Raw genomic sequence first — 22,627 nt, forward strand, 5'->3', positions numbered from 1 at the left:
TGGCTAAATAAACTATACAACAAGTCAAGATTTTTAAATATCTGGGGTTGTTTTCCCTGCTATGTATGGGCCATTGAATATCTCCTGCCAGTTATTTTACCCTAAACACACACAAAAAAAACATCACTGGTTTTATCATCTTTCTACTTCTTCTAAGGAGCTTAGCATATACCTGCATCAATTAAAGTCTTTGTGGCCAAGATCTGAGTCCAGCTCCTTTTTGGAGTTCAGTTGGGCCCCTACAGGTCATTCTTTTTTATCCTAAATAATTAAGATTTTCTTCTTTTATTTGCTTGTGAATTACTAAATAAAAATTGATTGTTTAGAGAGTAGCTGCTCAACATTCTAGTCTATATAAGAAGAGTATTTTGATTTTTACAATGATCAATATTTAGCAAATATTGTTTTGAAAGAAACAACTGCAAGGAGTTTACTATTAGGTTACTTTTATGCAGTATATTAGCCACTACCATTTAAGATGGATGCTAGTTGTCATAGCAATTCAACTTATTTTCAGTGATCATAGAAGATTTAGACAGGCATTCTCATTTTGCCTTTATCATTCCCATCAAAGATACTTCAAAATAACCTTGCTGTTGATACATCAACTTGGCACTGAGCTGAGGAAAAGGGGCAGTTTCAAAAAAATCCTGGGGTTAGGAGGGGTCATATAGGTGCTCAAGTCCAACCTCCTGCTAAAGCAGAAATCTATATTTTCAGCAATTGAAAAATAATCTTCTGCATGTCCCAAAGATGCCTTTTCAAAAGGCAACTGGACTTTATTTTTCTTTTTGAAAAAGCACCTTTGGGACAATCATGACCTGGATGACTGAGAATCTCCATAGACCGTAGTCTGCAAGCATGCATGCAGTGAAAGAAGCCACGTAGGGAAAAACAAAGTAGAAAAAAAGACCCACAAGGGCAAAATAAAGATTTTATATGCTATCCCTGCGCTCCCAAAAGTGATTTTTTTTTTCAAAAGGCAACTGGACTTCATTCCCCCCCCCCTTTTTCGCTTCTCATGCAAGGAACTTCTTCAGCTGTTCTCCGGCTCAGAGCTGAAGAAGCTTCTTGGATGAGAAGTGAAACGTCTTCAAGGAAAAAACCAAGTCCAGTTGCCTTTTGACTAAAGCACTTTTGGGACAACCACAACCTGGATGATTGAGAATTTCCATAGACATATCCCTGTGCTCCCCTCCAGGTGAACCACCACTTCATTTCATATACACACCCCTCAAATTTCCTCTCCCTCTTTCGTTTCCAATCTGTTTGCCTCTCTCTCTCTCCCTTTGATTCCTGCACCATCCTCAATATCATTTTTTGCTCCTTGCTGTGTTTTTATTCCCTACTTGATTCCTTTTGCTCCTCGTGATATTCTTGCTTTCTCTGTCTTACATTTACATGCACATTTGTATAGGACTAGGTATGTTTTCAAGTGTATTTGTCTGTTTACGTTTGACTTAATAAAAATTGCCCTCCCCATTTTACCTTTACCTGCCTGCTTTGGAAGTGCATCCCTCTATGCGCCTTTCACAAGCATTCAGATTACTAGAAGTTGCCTTGACTCACGTTCTTGAGTTCTGTGTTTTTACTTCTACTGACACTTAAAAGTGAACTATTTATTAAGACTCTCCTCCTCTTGGTTGGTTGTCTGAGAAGTATGCCAAATTAGGATGAATGAGTCAGAATAGCCTTTCTGATAGATGTTTAGTCACCCTTAAAGATGGGCACAACAGCATGTAGCAAATAGGCAAAGTAATGACATTTTTCTTTCACTGGGAGATTCTAGAAATTCTAGTCTTCTTAGTTGAGTCATGATTTACATTTAATACTCACAGCTTTCCACCAGGTCCCTGGGGAATGAAGTCCACAGTTTTCACTAAATTCCAAGCAGCATGAATCTGGCACCCGTGTGGTATTGTACACTTCAAACCAGTCAGTGTAGTTGGAAACACCACAGCATCTGAACTGGAGGGGAATAAAAGAATTACAAGACACCTTAATCAAGAGGCCTATTTAAGGATCAGATTCAGTGAGCCCAGCATGCCAGAACGCCTCTGGACTACACATCTGGAAAGAGGAAGTACTATACCTTTTGTTCAAGTTCATTCATTTCTGAATAAAACATTATGTAAATTTCTCCAGATTTAGCTCATTTATCTGATAAAGTTAAGAGTCTCCCAAATCTATTACAAAGAGTCCTCCTTTAATGACCCTAACTGGGACTTGAATTTCTATCACTAAGTGAAGTGGTCATTGGGTGAAACATCACATGACTACACTGCCTAGTGATGGCAGTTCCAGTAGTCTCGGGTGTGGTCAATAGGGCAGAACAACACTGTTGTTAGTCAAGGATCTCACACTTTTCCTGCCCTGTTGCATTCACCTCCATTTCAACTCCTCCAAGCCTCCTATCTCCCTCCTCTATCTTGGCTCTTTTGGTCACCCCTCACTCTGGTCTGCAACCCACCTCCCTGCACTCCCTTGTCCCTGCCATCCAATGGCATCCCCAGGTGACTTTTGCCATTCTCTTCCTCTTGCTGCTGAAGGGGTGCCCATCCTTCATGAGCTGGCCATGTGCAACCTCAGGAGGGCCTTGCAAGGCTTTGGAAGGACCTCATGAATGGCCAGGCTGGGCAAACCTTGTCAGCACTGGGAAGCAGATGGTAAAATTCAGCTGGGGGCAGTGAAGGGCAGAGTGCAGGGCTGTGGGGCTGCAGGGCAAAGGTCAGGGCAGCAAGGGTAGAGTGCAGGAAAGCCAAAAGGGGAGAAATGGGGGAGGATACAAGCAGGTGGGAATTTAAGTGTAACCTGCAGTCATAATTGAAAGCAGGCCACGCTCTTGAATTTTGATCTCATAATTGTGGAGATGTTGTAACAGCCATAAGTACAAGGAGTGGTTGTAAGCATTCAGTACCATTGTAACTTCAAACAGCTGCTGAACCAAAGGTCATGAACTGAGGACCACCTGTATTATGAACCGCAGTGGCACAGTGGTTAGAGTGCAGTACTGCAGGCTACTTCTGCTGATCACTGTCTGCCAGCAGTTTGGCAGTTCACATGTCATCAGTTTCAAGGTTGACTCAGCCTTCCACCCTTCCAAGATCAGTAAAATAAGGACCCAGATTGTTGGGGACAATATGCTGACTCTGTAAACCGCTTAGAGAGGACCGTAAAGCACTATGAAGCGGTATATAAGTCTAAGTGCTATTGCTATTGATTTAGTGACTCAGTTTCCTTGTTATATCAGAGCAGAGAGCCCAGGAGCATCAGAGACCCCTATGTCTCTTTACATCCATTGTAATATCAGAACAGAACATCTAAGGGGTAACTATTGCATAAGAGGAAGATTAGTTTGCTTCCAGATAATCCTATACTCTTTAAGACATTCCATTAGGGTACAATATGTAGGGGAGAGAAAAAGAGGAAAAAAAAAAAGGCTTTGCCTAATTACGATATGCCTATTCATTCTGAAATGCTCCTAACCAATGGTTCTCAACCTGTGGTCTGTGGAACCCAGGGGGGGCGGCGGCAATGTCATGGGGTGTGCGCGCGAAGGCTTGAAGAAATGTTATGATTTAAATATGGAATTAAGTGTTGGGGGTCCGTGGTCATGAACCATGGCCACAAAAGGTATTTAAAGGAGGTTCATAGTGAAGAATAGATTGAGAACCACTGCTCCTAACATTCAACATGGCTTGGAAAGTCGCTGAATGAAGGAGATGTCTTGTCTTATCTTTGGACAATAGAACAGCAAAAGAACTAATCTTCAATTGTGTGGAAACTAAAGAAAACACTTTTATCAAATTCCATGCATTTTACAATAAAAGTGAAAAGAACTAGAATTACATCAATGGCGGGGGGGGGGGGGGAGAGCCAAGAAAAACATTTCCACTGTTCCTTCTTCATGGGACTGAGAAATTTTTTTGACAGAAGATATGATATTATCAGCAATACAGAGTGCACTTGTATTATTTTCCAAGTATGTTATTACCATCCAAAAAAGTGTTCAGGTTACAGCGATGACAATTTTATTAGATGACATGTAAAGATGAGTAGTTTCAAATTCATATATGCTCTGTTTTGAAATTGTCTTTGACATTTACTAATGAAGTCATGATCTGGGAACTGAGGCAGCCACATTTTCCAAATAGCAGAGTGTTAAATATTGATTTATATCTCTTCTATTGTAGCAATTCAGCATCTGGATGTGAAGTTTTCAAGAGAGAGCAATCTGTAGATTGTTCTAGGAGTTCAGGATCCCTTTGTGAGATCTACTCTGCAAAGCTGAAAAAAAGATAGTTGCACTGTACAACTGGGCAGGCGAGTTCATAATTACGCCAACCAATTAATGAGCAGCAGCCTCCACTGAATGTGGGTTTATTTATTTATTTATTTATTTAATATGTTTATATGGTTGCCCATCTTAGACACATGACTCTGGCAAGCTAACAATTATTGTATTATTAGGTTGTGGGATAACTCTCCAGTTCTGCAACTCTCGAATTATTAAAATGATTATTTTAATTGCCTACTTGCACATGAATCTACATGGATCTGGCAAATTAACATTCTGAATTATTCCAAATTGTCCAATTTGCTTTTGCCTTTAAGGAAGGCTGGGAAAAATGTGGAAACTGTGAAGTTCCTGTGTTATTTTTGTTTCACGCTTTTAGCGTTCCTTGCCTGTTGTCCAAATGCAAGTAGATTTCTTAATGTACCAAACTATGCCCTCCAACCTTTCTGAAGCGACTACAATCAAAGGCTCCACATTCTTTTATTGTCAAATATTGCCTGAAGCAAGTTTCCCATAGCAGAAGTGACTAAGGGGGATAACTGAGAATAATAGCAGATCTTTGATCCTGCCTCCACTTCGAAATAGATGGGAAATTTGATTCTTTTCTCTGTAGAGATGGCAAGGCAGTTATGTTATTTATTAACCGCTGAAATCAAGTCTCCCAATGAATGAATTCTGAGCATTAATATTTGTGGTTCATAACCCTAGTCTGAAAATAGGCAAGTATCATTCATGAGGTATCTGCAATTCTTCTCCGGTTCAAAATTTTAACTGAGCAGGGCATGGGAAAAAATTGACAGTACAGTGGGACTCTGTAAATTAACTTTTGTAGTTTCGTTTTTTTTGTTTATTCAAATAAAAATATTGGGAACAGAAAAAGTGTGTACTAATTTACATTCCAATATAAACAAATTGTATGCAATTATATTAGTCATACAAAAAAAAGAGGAAGAAATACAGAACACCACATATTGGGATCAGTTACGTTTAGTTCCTAATTAATTATTTTTCAGACGAATGTTTTAAAAAAAAACAACATATAGAGAAACTGTGAGTTGGGAAACTTAGATTGTATCTGCTCATTGGGATGAAGTCTTCTTTCTCATTGTTGGAGAAAACTTTCTGCATTTACAAAAGGAGATTCAGTAGAACCAATATTTCAAAACTGAAATCTAATTGTGTTGTTGAATAATCTAATTCTGTCAACAAATTAAAGTATTCATCTTATGATAATATATTTGAAATTCTATTTCTATTTTCCCCTGCGTCCTGGTGAGCAGGTCAGTAATCTTCTGTGTCCTCATATATTTTTTTCTATTTTGGTATTCATAAAATGAATGCCTTCTTCTATTTCTGCAAAGTAACATGTCACAGCAATTTGGAATTGAGAATGTACATCCATACAAATGTGAGAGTCATTTGAATAGACAATGTAGCTTCTTCAACTGGAAAGAGAACAAATTATTGGGATTGTGATTAACCATACCCATTATGCAGATTACACAAAAGCAGTATTAAACACAGTGATGAACTATATGAAAACTTGAGCAATTTTAAATACCAGCGGAGAATACAGGCTAATTCAGGTGACCTGAAATATAGCGGCAATAACAGGACTATTTAATTTTTTTATCAACAGAAAGAAATTGAGATGTCTCATGTACATATAGATGACTAAATTTAAAATTAAAATGGACAGTTCACTGCTTTTAAGAGAACAACCAAAGAGATGCTGTTGTATAATCAACTCAAGTTTTATTTTGTTTACTGAAAACTGTGCAGGAGAGTGTTTCAAGAGTTTTACAACCCTTAGTAAGAATTCTGTATCTCTAGAAAAAAACATAATTTTAGATCCTATAGTCCAATCAAGTTTGCAGCAACCCCCAAGCATATTAGTACCTATAAAATTGCTGCCACCTTATCAAGCCATTATCAACTTTATTGTAAAAAATATTCCAGTGGAAACAAATGGTATGGCAATTCTGGATAAGGGCAAAGTTAACTGTGAGACTAAAATGATCTCAACATCTAATATATATATCAAACTCTCAAACGGTGAAAGTTCATTCTTCTGACTTCCAGAGTTGGCTAATCAATGAAATCTTTGGGATTCATCTGTATGCATTTGTATGCACAAATTTTCATTTGTGAATTGAAACAATATAGTAATAACAGTATGAACATTAACAAAAAATTACATGCACACATATATAATGTTTCTCTGAGTTCATATTGTTATTACTACATTGTTTCAATTGTTAGGAATTAAAAATTACATACATATATATGTAATTTTTGTTACTATTTCCACACACACACATATATATATATATATATACACATACGCCATATACACACAGACACATAGACATACACGCCATATGCAAATATTTCTTATTTGTGGGCTATCTAAGTGTATCTGGTGTTCTTTGTGTAAGATGGAAAGCTGATTAAAAAGGCACAACCCTGATCTCATGTTCTTGTATTCTCAAATGTATAGCTAGAACAACTATGGTCCTTCTCTTGACTGCTGACTCATTCAATAGGATGCAAAAGAGGAAACAAAGAGGACTGAAGAAAAGTGCTTGTGAACTTCTTTATCTCATTTTCTCTAGTATGGCTAATGTTGTAGCATGATGATTGAAATGTGGTATCTCCTGTGCTCTATAATTACTTGTGGGATTTCCTTTGCATTTTGTCTGTCTGCATGTGTGCTTCTCTGCATGCCGATGAGCACCAAAGCCTCAAATTAAACCCTTATCTGTAGATTCCAAAGTAGGCCACGGAAAGATTCATTAAACATCAGGGCTTTGATTCCAAGTCAGGTACAGTGCAGTAGTATTTGCGCTTTTTTTTTTTAAAGGCAAATGCTTATAGAAATCCAAATTAAATTTCCAATATTTCCATTGGAAATTCAAAGCCAGGCAGGTGGGTGTGTAGGTGTTAGCACCTGCAGGTGTTATGGGAAAGAACAATGAAGAAGTACAAGCTTACATCTGTTTGTATGATGCTCCATGCATTAGTTAAACCAATATTTCCATCAGTTCCGTACAAATGAAGCCCTTTCTTCAGGTCCCGCTGAGCATACTTATCGATCTGAAAATAAAGCAAATACAGTGATATATATGCATCCAAGATGATGAACTCTGTGAAATGGCACTTTTGGGCTGAAGAGCCATGACAACAGTTGAACTGCAAATGAGGCACATTAAAAATACAACATGCAGGTTAGTCCTTGACTTACAGCCATTCATTTAGAGAACGTTCAAAGTTACAACACCACTGAAAAAAGTAACTTATGACCAGTTTTCATGCTTATGACCATTGCAGTGATCAAAATTCAGGTGCCTGGCATGAATTTATGATAATTGAACTGTCCTAGGGTCATGTGATCAAGCAAAGTCAATGTGGGAAGCCAGATTTGCTTAACAACTACATTATTCACTTAGTAACTACAGTGATTCGCTTAACAACTGTGACAAAAAGGTCATAAAATGGGGCAAAACTCACTTAACAACTGCCTTGCTTAGCAATTGATAGTTTGGGCTCAATTGTGGTCATAATTCAATGACTGCCTGTATAAAGAAGAACAGGTATCTGAACAATATATTTTCCCAACTTCCCTATTCAATTTTCCAATATTAAAAATGGTGACTGAAAATAATATTACCCACCGTAGCTATTATAAAAACTTCCAGTTAGTTTGTCCATCAAAAATTAGTTTGTTTTTTTCTATATAGACATCATTATTTAGTGTTTACTGGAAATTTAATGAGATAGTATCTGCTTTTTTATTACTATCTGTAGTTGCCTTTATCTAGGTATTTCTTTGGCTAAAAATCTATTCAAAAATCAATTTTAAATAGATCTAAACATTGTTAGAATCTTATTATTGCTTTTGTGGCAAAATTGCTTTCTTCTATTTTTTTTTTTTTTATAATTCCACATTATTATAAGGAGAAAAAAACTTCAAAAAAGGGTGTATAGAATAGCTTGATATTACGAAAGATTTAACCATACAGTAGAATTGAATTTATTATTCTTTCTAGTTTATTTCCAGTTTTAGAAATATTTCTTCAGAGAAAAGCAGTTTGTGATGAATTATGATTTCCAGTCAAAGGGTTTTTTTTAATGGAACAACTGAAAATCAGTGCTCATTTTTCATACAGTAAATATTTAGAACCTGTAAAAAGCCCTAGTCTTGAAGAACTGAAAAGAGGGGCTATGAATGGTGATAATATTTTTTCAGTATGATGAGATGCTGTCTTCCTATTATATTACTACAGGGCAAATTTATTTATGAAGGCACTTGTTTAACAATTGCCTTGGATAGCGACTGTAGTTACAACAGTGATAAAACAGTCACATCGCAATCAGTGCTTCCATTTACAAATCTTCACAGCATCTATCTCTCTGTCCCATGCTCGCCATTACAGACAGTTAATACATATCATTCTGTGTCTGACCAGGTTTTTTCTCCCCTACCCCACTCCCAAACCCTTTGCAGAGTGGAGAGATTGCCTAAACAGGCCATCTTCCTGAGCTGCTTTTCTCAGCAGTGCGGTGGTGTCCCTAAAAAGTGCTAACCGCAAGATAACAAACTCAGTTGTGACCTTAATTGGCTGATTAGAAGACTCAGTAGGCTCTCAGCTGTTGCCTGAAATTGACAAGACCCCTAATCAATTTCATACTAAAGGAGTTTGTTTGCTTCCTAAGTGGCTCAGTGCTCACACCTGCAAGTGCAGTAGGCAAACAGCCATCGCCAGTTCATTCATTTCGATGTATAGTCCTTATTGTGTGTCTGCTTCTTACTTTGCTGAGTTCCTCTCTAATAAAAGTAATTACCAACATTATTTCCCTTCTTGCTAATCATCCCAGCACTGGGGTGAGCATTCCAAAGAATAAGTGGGGAATGGATAAGTATAGCGGGGCTATAAAATTTGCCGTTTTACCAGGCTTTCTCATGAGTCAATTTTTTTCCTGCTCTTTGAGTTTGCTCTGTTGCTTAGAGTTGTATCCTTCTGACACTATAAAGCAAAGGAAAGCTGAAGTAAAATTAGAAGCTGTGGTTGCATCCTTTTTCACTTAGCAACCACTTTGTTTAGTGACTGAGTTGCTGATCCCAATTGCACTGGTTAAACAAGGACTACCTATATAGAGCCAGTTTAGAACAGTAACAGAAAACACGACCTTTAATCAGCATCACTTTCATATTGAATTGGAAACAGTCACTTGGAATTACTGGGCTAACTGCAGTGGGACCCCAGAACAAACTTTAAAAAGATGCATTAGGGAGAAAAGAAATAATGAACCAAAGCATTGGATAAGTATAGATGTGCGATTGTGGTGAATATCTGTAGCTCGGGTGTAAGGTGAGGGTTTGTTCTCCCAGCTTGTGGGTTGGTTTCTGAATGTTTCATTACTAGGCTAGGTAATATCTTTCAGCTAGGTAACAGCTGAACAAGTTACTTACTCTGGTAACGAAACATTCAAAAACCACCCACAAGCTCAGAGAACAAACCTCCATCCCCAAGTATAGATAAGCAAAAATTGGCCACAATGTTAACCCATAATTTTTTCTGCAAAGTAATATGTGATGATGAAGATGAAGAAAAGATGAAGAAAAAATTCTAGGAAACTGCAAAAATGTCAGTGTTGTTTTTCTTTAGTGAATTCTGCTAACTTTCTATCATAGCTACCTATAAACTTTTCGGGTTCTCTTACCAAGGCTGAAATGTGGTTCTGCTTAATGTAGTTGCTGTAACTTTTGTTTTGTTTTGCAGTTAAGTTCTAATAACAACAAATCAACTTTTATAAATTGTCTGAGGGGTCCAGAGGAATTAACTTTTATTTTATTAACTCCGATATATCTTAACAGCCGTTCACATTTTATCATAATAGATTGTTTTACCATACATTTCTGTTCATTAGGGAATCATTGATTACAATTTACATAAATCAAAATCAGTGGCAGTAAGTGAAAATGTCGGAGAGGCCTTTACCTAAGATAGAGGTGATCAGCAGATAACCTGAAATATATATATCTTTCATGGGTAGTTTTAAGCTTGTTTGTCAGGAGAGGATGAAAATTATGCTCTTCGAGTGTTTTCTAATAGAGAAAAGGATGAATGGATTGACGCTGCCTCAACTCTCATGATTCCTCTGCCCTCCATTGGCAAAACAAAGAGCCACGGCAACATTGTCCTGCAGGAGACCTGGACCTTCTATAAAGCTATATTCAGAAAGTAGTGCTAGTGAATATGGGACGCCTTGGTTGTCCCATACTGTTCCTTCTAGGCCCCAGTGCTATTCATTCACTGCATGAATCTAGTAAGGTGAAGGTTGTTTGGAACTTTAGGATGGATGAGGGAAAATAAGCAAGGATGGGATCAAGATGAGTTTGACCTGAGGGGCCATTGGTGCTTTCTGAACACTGATAATGTTATCTAGTTTGGGTAATGAAGCATCTGCAAGAAAACGACCAAGCTCAGAGAGCATCAAAGACTCCTCATTTCAACCCTGATCCATACATGTTCCCTTTTATTTGTAATTTTAACATGTTGAGCCTTGAATATGGGATTCTTCTCCTGTCAGGAATCTGGCCATTAAAATTTCCTGACCAAATCCCCACTGTGAGAGGAATTATTCTGAAGTGATGTAATGTCTACCCCACCCCCACCCCCTTTTGGCTTTCCCTTTCTCTCTGCATTTACAAACACATCTCTTCTGCCAGGCCCTTTAGTGTTAACTGATTTTAGCTTTGTTTTCAACTTTTTGCTGCCTGACATACTTGTCTGAGAAGCAACGTGGAAAAGGCCTTCAGATCGCTTCCGATCCCCCTTGCAGAGACATGTCAATTTCCCTCAGCACGATAAGGTGCCTCCTGGAGTGTGTGGTTTTGCCCTAGCAAAGAATCGTGGTGGGAGGCCAAGCCATGAGAAACATCCCACTTTGCCAAATGCAGCTTCTTCACACTACCTCTACAGGGGAGAGCAAAGAAGCATTTCAATCTCTGGCTTCACTTCGAAAAGATGCTGCCATTGAAATCTCAGTGAAGCGAAGCTGCCTTAAAGAGCTGCATGGTTCCAAGAGAAATTGAATAAATAAAGGAGTTTTCTTTGTAAACTATTCCTCACTCTTTGCTGCACTGGAGATTACATAAGCAGAACTGGCGTATTCTTGTCCAGGCTCTCATGAACACTGATGTACAATATATTATAAGACATTCAAAAGTGTTTTCTGTAGTAATAGAGGTCATGTTCACCGAAGTAATAACAATTTCAGCCTTAGGTTCCATATTCTTTTAGACTTTGGGTAGTCTATACCTACTGACCATTCGCTCAGCAACTGTTCAAACAATGCTGAAAAAAAATAACATTATAGCCTATTTACAAACTTCTCAGCTTCCCTCGGATACGTAATCACCATTATATCCAGTACACTTCCTCCTGTGCCTGACCTGTGTTTTTTTTTTTTAATTTCACCATTGCAAATCAGACAGAATAATTGCAAGCAAATCATTGTGGTTCGCCAGCAGCCTGTGGAGTTGGCAGCAGAGTCGGACAGTGAGGAGGCTGGGGAGGAACATTGGCCAGTCCTGAAGTCTGGGGAAGGCTCGGACGAGGGCTCTGCGTCGGACGCAGAGATGGGGCCAGGGCCATCTGGGAGTTATATGCGGACTCCGGAGCCTCCAGAGTCGGACATCAGAGAGACAGAGGAACGAGAGGAGCCTGCTCCTAGTGTGCGCATGCGCAGAGCTACCAGAAGGCAAGAACAATTAAAACAAAAGGGATGACTCGGGAGTAAGGCCTGGAGATTATTGGCCCCTCCCATAAGACATAAAGGAGAAGCAAAGGCACGTGGGCACTTTGCAGGAAAGCAACATTGTTAATTCTGTTCCTAGTCGGCATCTCTGTTTGATTCTGGACTCGGTGTGGCTTTGCCAAGTAGGTCTTTGGCAGCATGTCAAGGGGATAAAGGTTGGTGATTATCCTGAAGGACTTCTCCCAAAGGACTTTTTGCAACTAATTGGGACTCAGCTGTGAATGAAAGTAATTCACAGTTGTTGCAATAAAAGAGGTTTTTGGGACTACTCATGTGTTTTAATAACTCAGTAAGTCTAGGTCACAACACAAATAAGCTGTTTACTCTTCTATACATTGAAAGCAATGTTATTGTGCCAACAGCCTGGGGCTGGGAGCTGTGAGTGCTCTACGTAAACAGCTTACAGTATTCCCTTGAAATCCAATATCTATGTTTTACAAAGGGCAGTGGGGGGAAGCAAACAATTTCTGCAGGCAATCTCTCCTTTGCCTTGATATTTTTCTGCTGCTGGCACGATCACATTGTTTTCTATGTGTAGAAGAGCAATCAGCTTATTCTCCTGAAATCTCTCTCTAATCTCTCTCCTCTGCTGAGGATGGGGGGAAAGGTTAGGCAAAGGAGAGGTTGTCTACAGAAACTGCTTCTCCTTCCCTGCCTACAGAGGAGAGAGATTGGAGAGAAAGAAATCTCAAGAGAATAAATTGTTTGCATAGTGTGCCCATGACTCTCAGCCCTAGGCCGCTGCTGCCATGATCACATTACTTTTGATAGAATCCATCTGTCTGATTTCCTGTCAGAGGCTCTCTTTGTGCAAAATTGTACTTCTTTCATCAAATGTTATGTATACGGAAGAGATCAAGATAACATTGCCTTTTACTTACAACCCTTCCATATTTTCCGCATCACTTTCCTTTTTAAAGTTATCAGCTAAGAAAGAAAACTGAAAAAGATTCTATTCTATTCTATTCTATTCTATTCTATTCTATTCTATTCTATTCTATTCTATTCTATTCTATTCTATTCTATTCTATTCTATTCTACTCTACTCTACTCTACTCTACTCTACATTTTCTATATTCTTCTCTTCTTTCTTCTCTCTTCTCTTACCCTACCCTACCTTACCTACCTTACTCTTATCTACTCTGTTTCTTTTTTTTATTGAAAAAGTTTTTCAAATGCAGATTTTCCCCCCTTTTTTCTCCCCCTCCTCCCTAACCCCCCCTCGCCACCCCTCCCCCTGTGACTTCTTCAAAGTAAGATCCAAATTCATAACAGATTATATAATACTTTACCATCCCCTTACTCCATCCCCCAAATACTGACCCTTTCTTTCTAATAATATTATTATATCCCCCTTTTACTATACATTTCAAAATAACATTCTACTATAACGTGTAATAACTTCTGGTTTAGCATAGTAATATTATTATAACTCCCAATTTAACAATAATCTGCCCTTTTTCTCCTCCCCATACATATATCTCTTAAATCAAACCTTTTATGTATATTAATATAACATTTCAAAACAACCTTCCACTTTAAGACTATATAATAAATCCTAATTTAACATTTATTCAACTCATAGTCTGTCCATTTCCTCCACTCCCATAAATATATCTCTTAAACATCCCTTTTCTTAAACTAAACAATCAATAAACTAGCCTGTCTCCACCCACTTTCCTACAAAATTTCCATACATAATAATTCTTAATATCTTTATTCTTCTGCCCACCCTACTAAAAAAAATATTCCCTTATATAGATAAAATCAGTAACTTTAAACTTGTAATCCATATAATGTCTTCTTTAATGTCTTTCAACTGGATTGTTAACTCCATCATCCATATTAGGGTAACGTGACATCCTAATTCCAACAGAATGTTCGGAATCCTCCGTTATCATCTGCCCCCATCAATAATAAATGACTTCATGTATATATAAAAAAAGAAAACAACCACCCGAGTGACATTATAATTGTATTCCATATAGTATCTGTAGTAGTGGCTTTCTTCAAGATTATTAATTCCAACCATCATAATGGGGTAACAACCAGATCTTCTGCATGCCCCAACGTAGCTCTTTTGCCATATAACTCAGCATAAATGTAATACATTTATCAAAGAATCCAAAATAGATAATTCCAATCCAACAGTTTAAGGCCCTTTTCACATCCCAAAAATACGGCATTGCAGAGGTCTGTCACTCTCCTCAGGATAATGTTAACCAATACTTCGCCTCAACTGTCTTTTCATGTATTCAATCATCTTTTAGATAACTGGCTTCGCTGTTGCCTAGTTTAAAAATTTTTGTTTTTGTGAGACCTATTTCTTTTTTTCTTGACTTTTTGTGGGTTTGATCTCCATCCTGATTTCCTTTTTATGAGTTGTATATCAACTGTTCGGTTTTCGTTCTGATCTATAACTTGATCTTGTTGGTTTTGCTTTTGTGGCTTAGATCGCCATTCATGTTTCTTTTCTATAAGTTGTGTATCTACTGATTGATTTCCATGCTTTTCTGTGACTTGATGAGTCATCACATTAGAATCCAACGCCGCTTCTCTCTTATTTATAGGTAGTCCAACTGAGACATCTAAAGGATCCAAAGGCGATTCATCTACAAAGACCTCTGTAGCTCGATGTTTTTCCATTATTTCCAACTCCTTCTGCTTATCTTGTGTTGTGCATGAAGATGTTGAACTCATTTTCAAAATCTTATAATAAAATTCTTCCGCTTTTTCAACAGTATTTAATTGGTATCTTTCTCCTTGATATCTCAATATTATTCCAACTGGAACATCCCACCTAAATAAAATATTTTGTTTTTTAAGCTCAGTCACCAGGAATCCAAATTTCTTTCTATCTACTAACATCTTAGGCGGTAGCTCTTCATATATCCAAATCTTTCTTCCATACAGTTGTAAAGTAGAATTAAAAGATTTTTGCACAATATTATTTCTTATTTCTTTGTCTGTAAAATAAATCACCACATCTCTAGGCAGTTGCCTTTGCTTTGCAATCCAAGAATTTACTCTGTAGACTCTATCAATCCTGCAAAATACTTCCTCAGGATGAACCTTTAAAATCCCAGCCAGAATTTCAGCAGATATTTTCCTTAAATCATCCCTATTATTTTCCTGTACTCCTCTCATTCTGATCGCAAATTCTGTGAACCTGTGTTGCATCATTAAAATTCTTTTTCAATCCGTTGTTTTATATTTTCTACATTGCAAGTCTTATGATCAACTTCCATTTTAAATTTTTCTTCTGAGCTATTGTCTTGAATATTTATCAAATCATTTTCAATTCTTTGTATTTTATTATCCAAATTATAAATCTTGTCATCAACTTCTTCCATTTTAGACTCTAATAACTTAATATTATTATCCATCTTTATAAATAGTTCTGTAAAGGCATCAGCCACTGTTATAATCTTTTGTTTCAAATTGTCATACTTTGATTGTATCAATTCTTTAATTTCCTGCTTAAATTTTTCAAGATTCTGGTTCACAATCTCATCCCTTCTTACCATCTCCTCCAAAAGAAATTCAATTAAGTTAAAATCATTTTTCTGAGTCTGTAGGTTTGAAACTTGTTCACGTAGTTTGTAAATGGGGGAATCCCCCCCCCCCCGCTGCTTGTTTGTCTGGCTGTGTTAGTTTAAACACCATCCTTCCACACAGACAAACTCTTTTTTAAGAAAAGAAAGCTTCTTTCCAAACAAGATCAATATCAGATCTCCAGGAAGAAAGAAACATAAAAGTAGAACTTTTTCTTCTCAATTGTAGCCAGCAGTATTTATTCCGCTACTTTGTGGCTTGTTAAACTATTGAAACGGAAGGACTTTCTCTTTCAGCTTTCCCTTCTCAAGCCTCAGCAGTCGCCATTTTAAATTTCTTTTTTCCTTTCTTCAATATCATTTATAAAGTCAATGAAAATACTTGCGATTTAGGGTCCCAGGTCCAGATCTCATCCTCTTTGATTAAACAATCTGTTAATTTTCTTTAAAAGGCTTGTTCTCGTCGCCTGGCTCTGCAAAAAGGCAGAGGTCTCCCGAAGCCCGGAGCGGCAGCGAGGGAAATAGGGAGCCTCATCTGCTTCGTCCCCAAGAGTAAAAAAAAAAAACTCTGGGGGCTTCGCAGAGAGCTCTACCTGCCCTCACCTGCTCTGTCTCACATTTCCTTATGGAAATGGAGTTTTTCGAGCCACCTTTCAGCTGTAAAGGCGGCTCTTTACAGGCGACGGGGCTGGCGGTCCTGAGGGACCGTCTGGCAGTGACAGAGAGCAAACCGGAAGTCTACTCTGTTTCTTAATTACTATTTGTTTTATCTCTGTGGATTTAAGGCAGTTGACAAATATAATTAAATAAACTCCAATCTCAGACTGAATTTCTACCAGCATAAAAGAAGAAGACCTTTCTTCTGTACCTTTCTGAGGCAAAGGTGGCTGCTGTTTAAACATGAATAAGACTAATTGCCAGTCTTTTTGTAATTTGATTTCTAGGGCACAGACATACACTCTCTCTCTCTCTCTCTCTCTCTCTCTCTCTCTCTCTCTCTCTCTCTCTCTCTCCTCCCTCTCTCTCTCACATTGTTTACAAAGTATTTCCTTACAGCTGTTATTATTACTGCCCTTCCCAGTAGGAGTGGGGGTGTTAGACTTAATTGTTGCTAGGGTTGTTATAGGGGTGGGGGGTTGGGATTATTCGTTGTTGCTGAACTCCCCAGCAACTGCCCTGGTACCTGTCTTTGGGCCCCCAAGCTCTCATTTCAGGGCCCACTGTCTCAACCTGTCACATGCACTTTGCCTTCCTTAGTTACCAACATCCTAGGGAGCAATTATTTTATGCTGTAAAAAAAAAACTGCCTAGGCAGCATCTTAATATAGGTAAATAAACATTTCTGACCTTTCTGGTGATTGCTTCTTTCCTCCCACTAATAAGGGAGAAGAGAAGAAGCAGCAATAGAGAAAGGACAAAATATCCAATTGTTTTCCCCCGGGTGAGACTTCTAATTTCATGCCTTGATAATCATTTTCTACCGATAGCGCAGAACTGGAAATTGAATGTAAATACAGAGCCCCTAATCCAGAAGGTCATTTACAGGAGCCCTGCTGCTTTCTGGGGAAAAGATGTGATTGAATGTAGGACACCTTAATATTGGGGTGGGGTATTATTCAGCCCATGAATTCACCATACAGATGGAAGATGGTCAGAATCACATTTTAGAATGGAGGATGCAATTAAGTCTTAGCCATGGGAAAATACCAAATGCATATCCTGAAAAAGAGAGGCTAATTAAAGAACTACTATAACTTTAATATTTTTAACAAATTTGACCATGTTGCTTGAAAATCTTTGTCTTTGCAAATATTGACAGACAACAAACCATTGCCACAAATAATGCATGGGTTTCTTTCAGTGTTATACAACAAATCTTCTAGGAATTCCTCCCATGCCAAAAATATAATTTTTAGAATGTTAATTAATATACTAGAAAAATGTAATACAAACTAAACATAAAGGTTTAGGAAGATGGAGTAAAGACTACAGGAAAGAGAGAGAACCTTAAGAATAAAGAGAAAGTAAATATATCAAGAAGAAACTTTCAGTCTTCATCACAATATGTAAACAAATTTATTGACCATTCACCCCTTCTAAAATTACAAACATTTATTTCTTCATCTCATATCCCATGTCTTATCTATAAACAAATCCATAAACAATTATCTTTTCAGTCCTGGTTTCAGCAGAAATATAAAGTTGCCAGATGTAGCAACATATCCTGTTTTAACCTTGATCAAATAAACCAACTTTATATTTCTTCTTTTTATTTCTTGAAGTCTTACACTTTAGTTGATTCAAACACTGTTGTTGGATTTGTTTTCTCTTCTTCTTTGTCCCATCACACAGAGTTTTTCAATGCTTTAACTAGCCTTGCTTGTTAATCCAAGAGGAAAACATTTATCTAGGTCATTCTCTTGATTTTTCCTTTGTATTTCCCTTTTAAATTTGAAAACCTCAGCCAGTTTCTTTTGTAGAGTTAGTGAAACATCCTTTTCTAAGTCATTCTCTTGGCCTGTCAGTTGTAAATCCACTTTTGATACCATCTCTATCTTGTCAGATCAAATTTATTCTACATTTGTCATTTATTCAAAAACATCTCAGCAGACATCATACTGACATTGTTGCTACAGTGGACTCCTAGTCTGTTTATAACTTTCTAAGATCTAAATCTTAGATTCTTTAAATTCTTTGGGTTATGATTAAGATATTCATTCAGGGATGAAGGTAGATTCATCTAGCATTTTTAAATTTGTTATTCTGAAGATCTGTAATAGCTTAGAAGTAAATAATATGCAATTTCTAAAAGTGATTGGAAAGTGAGGTTTGCAAACCTACTTTAAATGTTTCCGCCACAGTTGTGACCAAGATAGCTAATTCCACTATCTCCTGGGACTCAATCCTGCATAAAACCACTGTCTTTCAGTTTCCTCACAATAAGCAACTGTCCGGAGTACAGTTCTTCTCCTTATCCAGAGAGGTTCCAAGGAACTGGTCTATTAACTGAATCCTTAGTCTTTGCCAGGTTGTCAGCTCCACTTTTGCAGAGCCATTTTTAGTTCTCTGTACTTTTCCCGGAAGTCCATAGCTTTTGATGTCTCAAATCCATATTTTTCATTGGGTAATTAAGACAAATCTCACAGGATGACTTTACCAAAGTCAATGCCCTCTAAATTGATTTAAAATAATGTGATGAAATAAACATAAGAAATGTAAATAATCTTGGACTGAAATTTGAAATGGAATACTTTCAAGTTTATGGTTGAGAAAAACCTCTGTACATTTTTAGTGTGACATAAACAAAGGAATGAGGACACAGCCTAAAGCCCCAATCCCTGTAATTTTCTAATTTTTTACAATGGCCCATAGCACCAAATCTGATTTATTCCAATTTCTACAACATAGTAATGTAATGAGAAACAACACTGTGTGTAACATCAATCTACAGCTCCTTAACCCTGCCTCATATTTACCCAGAACAGCACAGCCACTTTAAAGTAGTGCAAACACAAATTACATCTGCACTCCATAATATTTTTTGTAAGATCATATCCTAAATAGTGCATAACCCAAATGATGATGAAAGATACTATTATGTCAACCAAGGGAGAGAAAGAAGGAATGTACAGTATAGGGGCATACCAATCAGTGGTGAGTTTCAAATTTTTTTACTACCGGTTCTGTGGGTGTGGCTTGGTAGGCGTGAAATGGCTTGGTGGTCGTGGCAGGGGAAGGATACTGTAAAATCTCCATTCCCACCCCACTCCAGGGGAAGGTTACTGCAAAATCCCCATTTCCTCCAGATCAGCTGGGACTGAGGTAGAGAATAGATGGGGCGGGGCCAGTCAGAATTTTTACTACCGGTTCTCCAAACTACTCAAAATTTCTGCTACCGGTTCTCCAGAACTGATCAGAACCTGCTGAAACCCACCTCTGATACCAATATATCCATCCAATATGTGCTGTATCTTAAGTGAAGCATAACCCGAATGAAGAAGGAATATACAGTATAGGACATACCAATATATTCATCCAATATGTGCTGAGACCTACAGATAAAGAAATTTCATAAAGAAGTCTACATATAAGCACAATAGCCAAGCTTATTGGGGGGGGGGAATCAATCCCTTTTATCCAACGTTTAAGGTAATGAGGTCAGTGGTTTTTTTTTTTGTGCTTCTACATAATTATGAAATGATTTCTGAATTGAAATTAAAATATCATTTCAAAATTAAGTTGTCCAGAGACTCGTTGAAGTGCTAAAGATTTTCCGTTCGGCAATATTTTCCACAGTGTTGTTAAATGTGCTAGTGACACTCCAAGAAAAAAAGAAGACATCTTATAATGTCCCATTCAGTTACAACAAACAGCACCAGTTATCTGCATAATTTTATTTCATTTGATAAATCTAAGGATTTGCGCAATGAAAAGCCAGCATTTATTAGTATAAAAACAATCACATTACATTTTTTGCATTATTGTTTTCCAGATAATGATGATTGGCTTTTCTTAAAATAATAATGTGTTTCTAGCATTCCACCAGCATTGCATGTAACAATATATCAATCAACTCCGGGATGTTTGTAGAAGTTCAGTATTTTTAAACATTATCTTAAATGTCTTTCAAAATGGGGAAAAATCTTTGGATGATAAAAGAAAAATTAAAAGTGATAAGCCTTAAGTTATATTAGGTTATTAAAGTTTGTAGGAGTCTATTTCTATAGTTCTGGCTTTTCTATGGTTGCTGAAATAAAATGTTTATATCTATGAAAAATAAATATGAAACAAGAAACGAAAGCAGGTGACTTAAAATGAAATCCAGATTTCAGGAATTATGCAAGAAAGCAAGCTCATCCTTCCCATTAAAAATCGTTTTAAATTAATTTATTTCTTTTTTTTTATTATTTTTCTTTTTTTTTTCTATTTTTATTTTTTTTCTTTTTTTTTTATTGAAAAAGTTTTCAAATACAAATTTCCCCCCCTTTTTTTCCCCCTCTCCCTCCTCCTCCCTAACCCCCCCTCCCCACCCATCCCCCCCTGTGACTTCTTCATAACAAACAAACAAAAAAACCTAATTCATAACAGATTACTTACTCCCTCCTCTAGATATTAATAAATAAATAAAATAAATAAATAATTTTATTTCTATACCGCCCTTCTCCCGAAGGACTCAGGGCGGTGTACAGCCTATTTAAAAACACAAAAAACACGACAACAATTTAAAATTTAAAATCATTAAATAATTAGGCTCCAATTAAAATCCCAGAGATTTAAAATACCCCAATTTAAAACGTTATGTTAATAGCCCTGCCTGGCGGAACAACAGGGTCTTCAGAGCGCAGCGAAACACCCGGAGGTCGGAAATCTTTCGTATTTCGGGGGGCAGTTCATTCCACAGGGCTGGGGCTCCCACAGAGAAGGCCCTCCCCCTGGGTGTCGCCAGCCGACATAACTTGGCTGATGGCACCCGGAGGAGACCCTCTCTGTGGGAGCGGACTGGTCGGTGGGAGGCTATTGGTGGCAGAAGTCGGTCTCGAAGGTACCCGGGTCCTATGCCATGGAGCGCTTTAAAGGTGGTAACCAACACCTTGAATCGCACCCGGAAGACCACTGGGAGCCAGTGCAGCTCGCGCAGGAAGGGTGTCACGTGGGCGCAACGGGTTGCACCCATAACCACCCGCGCGGCTGCATTCTGGACCAGTTGGAGCCTCCGAGTGCTCTTCAAGGGGAGCCCCATGTAGAGAGCATTACAATAGTCCAACCGGGAGGTGACAAGGGCGTGAGTGACTGTGCGCAAGGCGTCCCGATCCAGAAAGGGCTGCAACTGGCGAATCAGGCGAACCTGATAAAAGGCCCCCCTGGCCACGGCCGTCATGTACTCTTCTAAAGACAGCCGTGCGTCCAGGAGGACACCCAGATTGCGAGCCCTCTCTGTGGGGGGCAAGGATTCACCCCCAATAGTCAGCGATGGCACCTGCTGACTATATCGGGGCGCCGGAAGCCACAGCCACTCGGTCTTGGAGGGGTTGAGTCTGAGCCTGTTCCTCCCCATCCAGGCCCGCACGGCCTCCAGGCAGTGGGACATCACATCAAGGGCATCGTTGGGGTGGTCTGGGGTGGAGATGTACAGCTGAGTATCATCAGCATACAGATGACACTTCACCCCAAAACCACGGATGATCTCACCCAGCGGCTTCACATAAATGTTGAACAGGAGAGGTGAGAGGACCGACCCTTGCGGCACTCCCCATGCGAGATGCCTCGAGGTCGACCTCTGTCCCCCTGCCAACACAAACTGTGAGCGGTCGGAGGGGAAGGAGGAGAACCACCGCAAAACGGTGCCCCCTATTCCTAACCCCCTCAACTGCTGCAGCATGATACCATGGTCGATGGTATCAAAAGCCGCCGAGAGGTCTAATAGGACTAGGACAGAGGAGCAGCCCCTGTCCCGAGCCCTCCAGAGATCATCCACCAACGCGACCAATGCCGTTTCAGTGCTGTACCCCTGCCTGAAGCCCGACTGGTACGGGTCCAGATAGATAGCTTCATCCAGGTGCCGGGGAAGTTGTCGGGCCACCACGCTCTCAACAACCTTCGCCACAAAACGAAGGTTGGAGACTGGACGATAGTTGGCTAATTCAGCCGGGTCCAGGGAAGGCTTCTTGAGGAGGGGCCTCACTACCGCCTCTTTCAAGGCGGCAGGAAAGGCACCCTCACTCAGAGAAGCACTTATAATCCCCTGGAGCCAGCCTCGTGTAACCTCCCGGGAGGCCAGCACCAACCAGGAGGGACACGGGTCCAATAAACACGTGGCGGCACTAATCTTACCCAGAACCCTGTCCACATCCTCGGGAGTCACAGGATCAAACTCCTATTGACCTTTACTTACTAAAAATATTATTAATATTATAACATCCCCCTTTATCCATACATTTCAGAAAAGAGAAAA

The 22,627-nt window shown here is 38.7% G+C and overlaps 1 protein-coding gene across 9 annotated transcripts in view; it reads right to left on the reverse strand.

Moving 5' to 3' along the window:
• Positions 1 to 22,627, reverse strand: part of TSPAN4 (tetraspanin 4) — a 727,944-nt gene that overhangs the window by 10,884 nt on the left and 694,433 nt on the right. For all 9 annotated transcript variants that reach the window (XM_034416828.2, XM_087880460.1, XM_034416827.2 and 6 more), the window contains 2 exons: positions 7,292 to 7,393; positions 1,837 to 1,968 (listed from right to left, as the gene is read on the reverse strand). In XM_034416828.2, the coding sequence (XP_034272719.1) occupies positions 1,837 to 1,968; positions 7,292 to 7,393 (234 nt within the window). The remainder of the gene's footprint in view (positions 1 to 1,836; positions 1,969 to 7,291; positions 7,394 to 22,627) is intronic.

Source organism: Pantherophis guttatus, chromosome 1 (genome assembly GCF_059756535.1).
Source record: "Pantherophis guttatus breed Tessera chromosome 1, ASM5975653v1, whole genome shotgun sequence".
NCBI lineage: Eukaryota > Metazoa > Chordata > Lepidosauria > Squamata > Colubridae > Pantherophis > Pantherophis guttatus.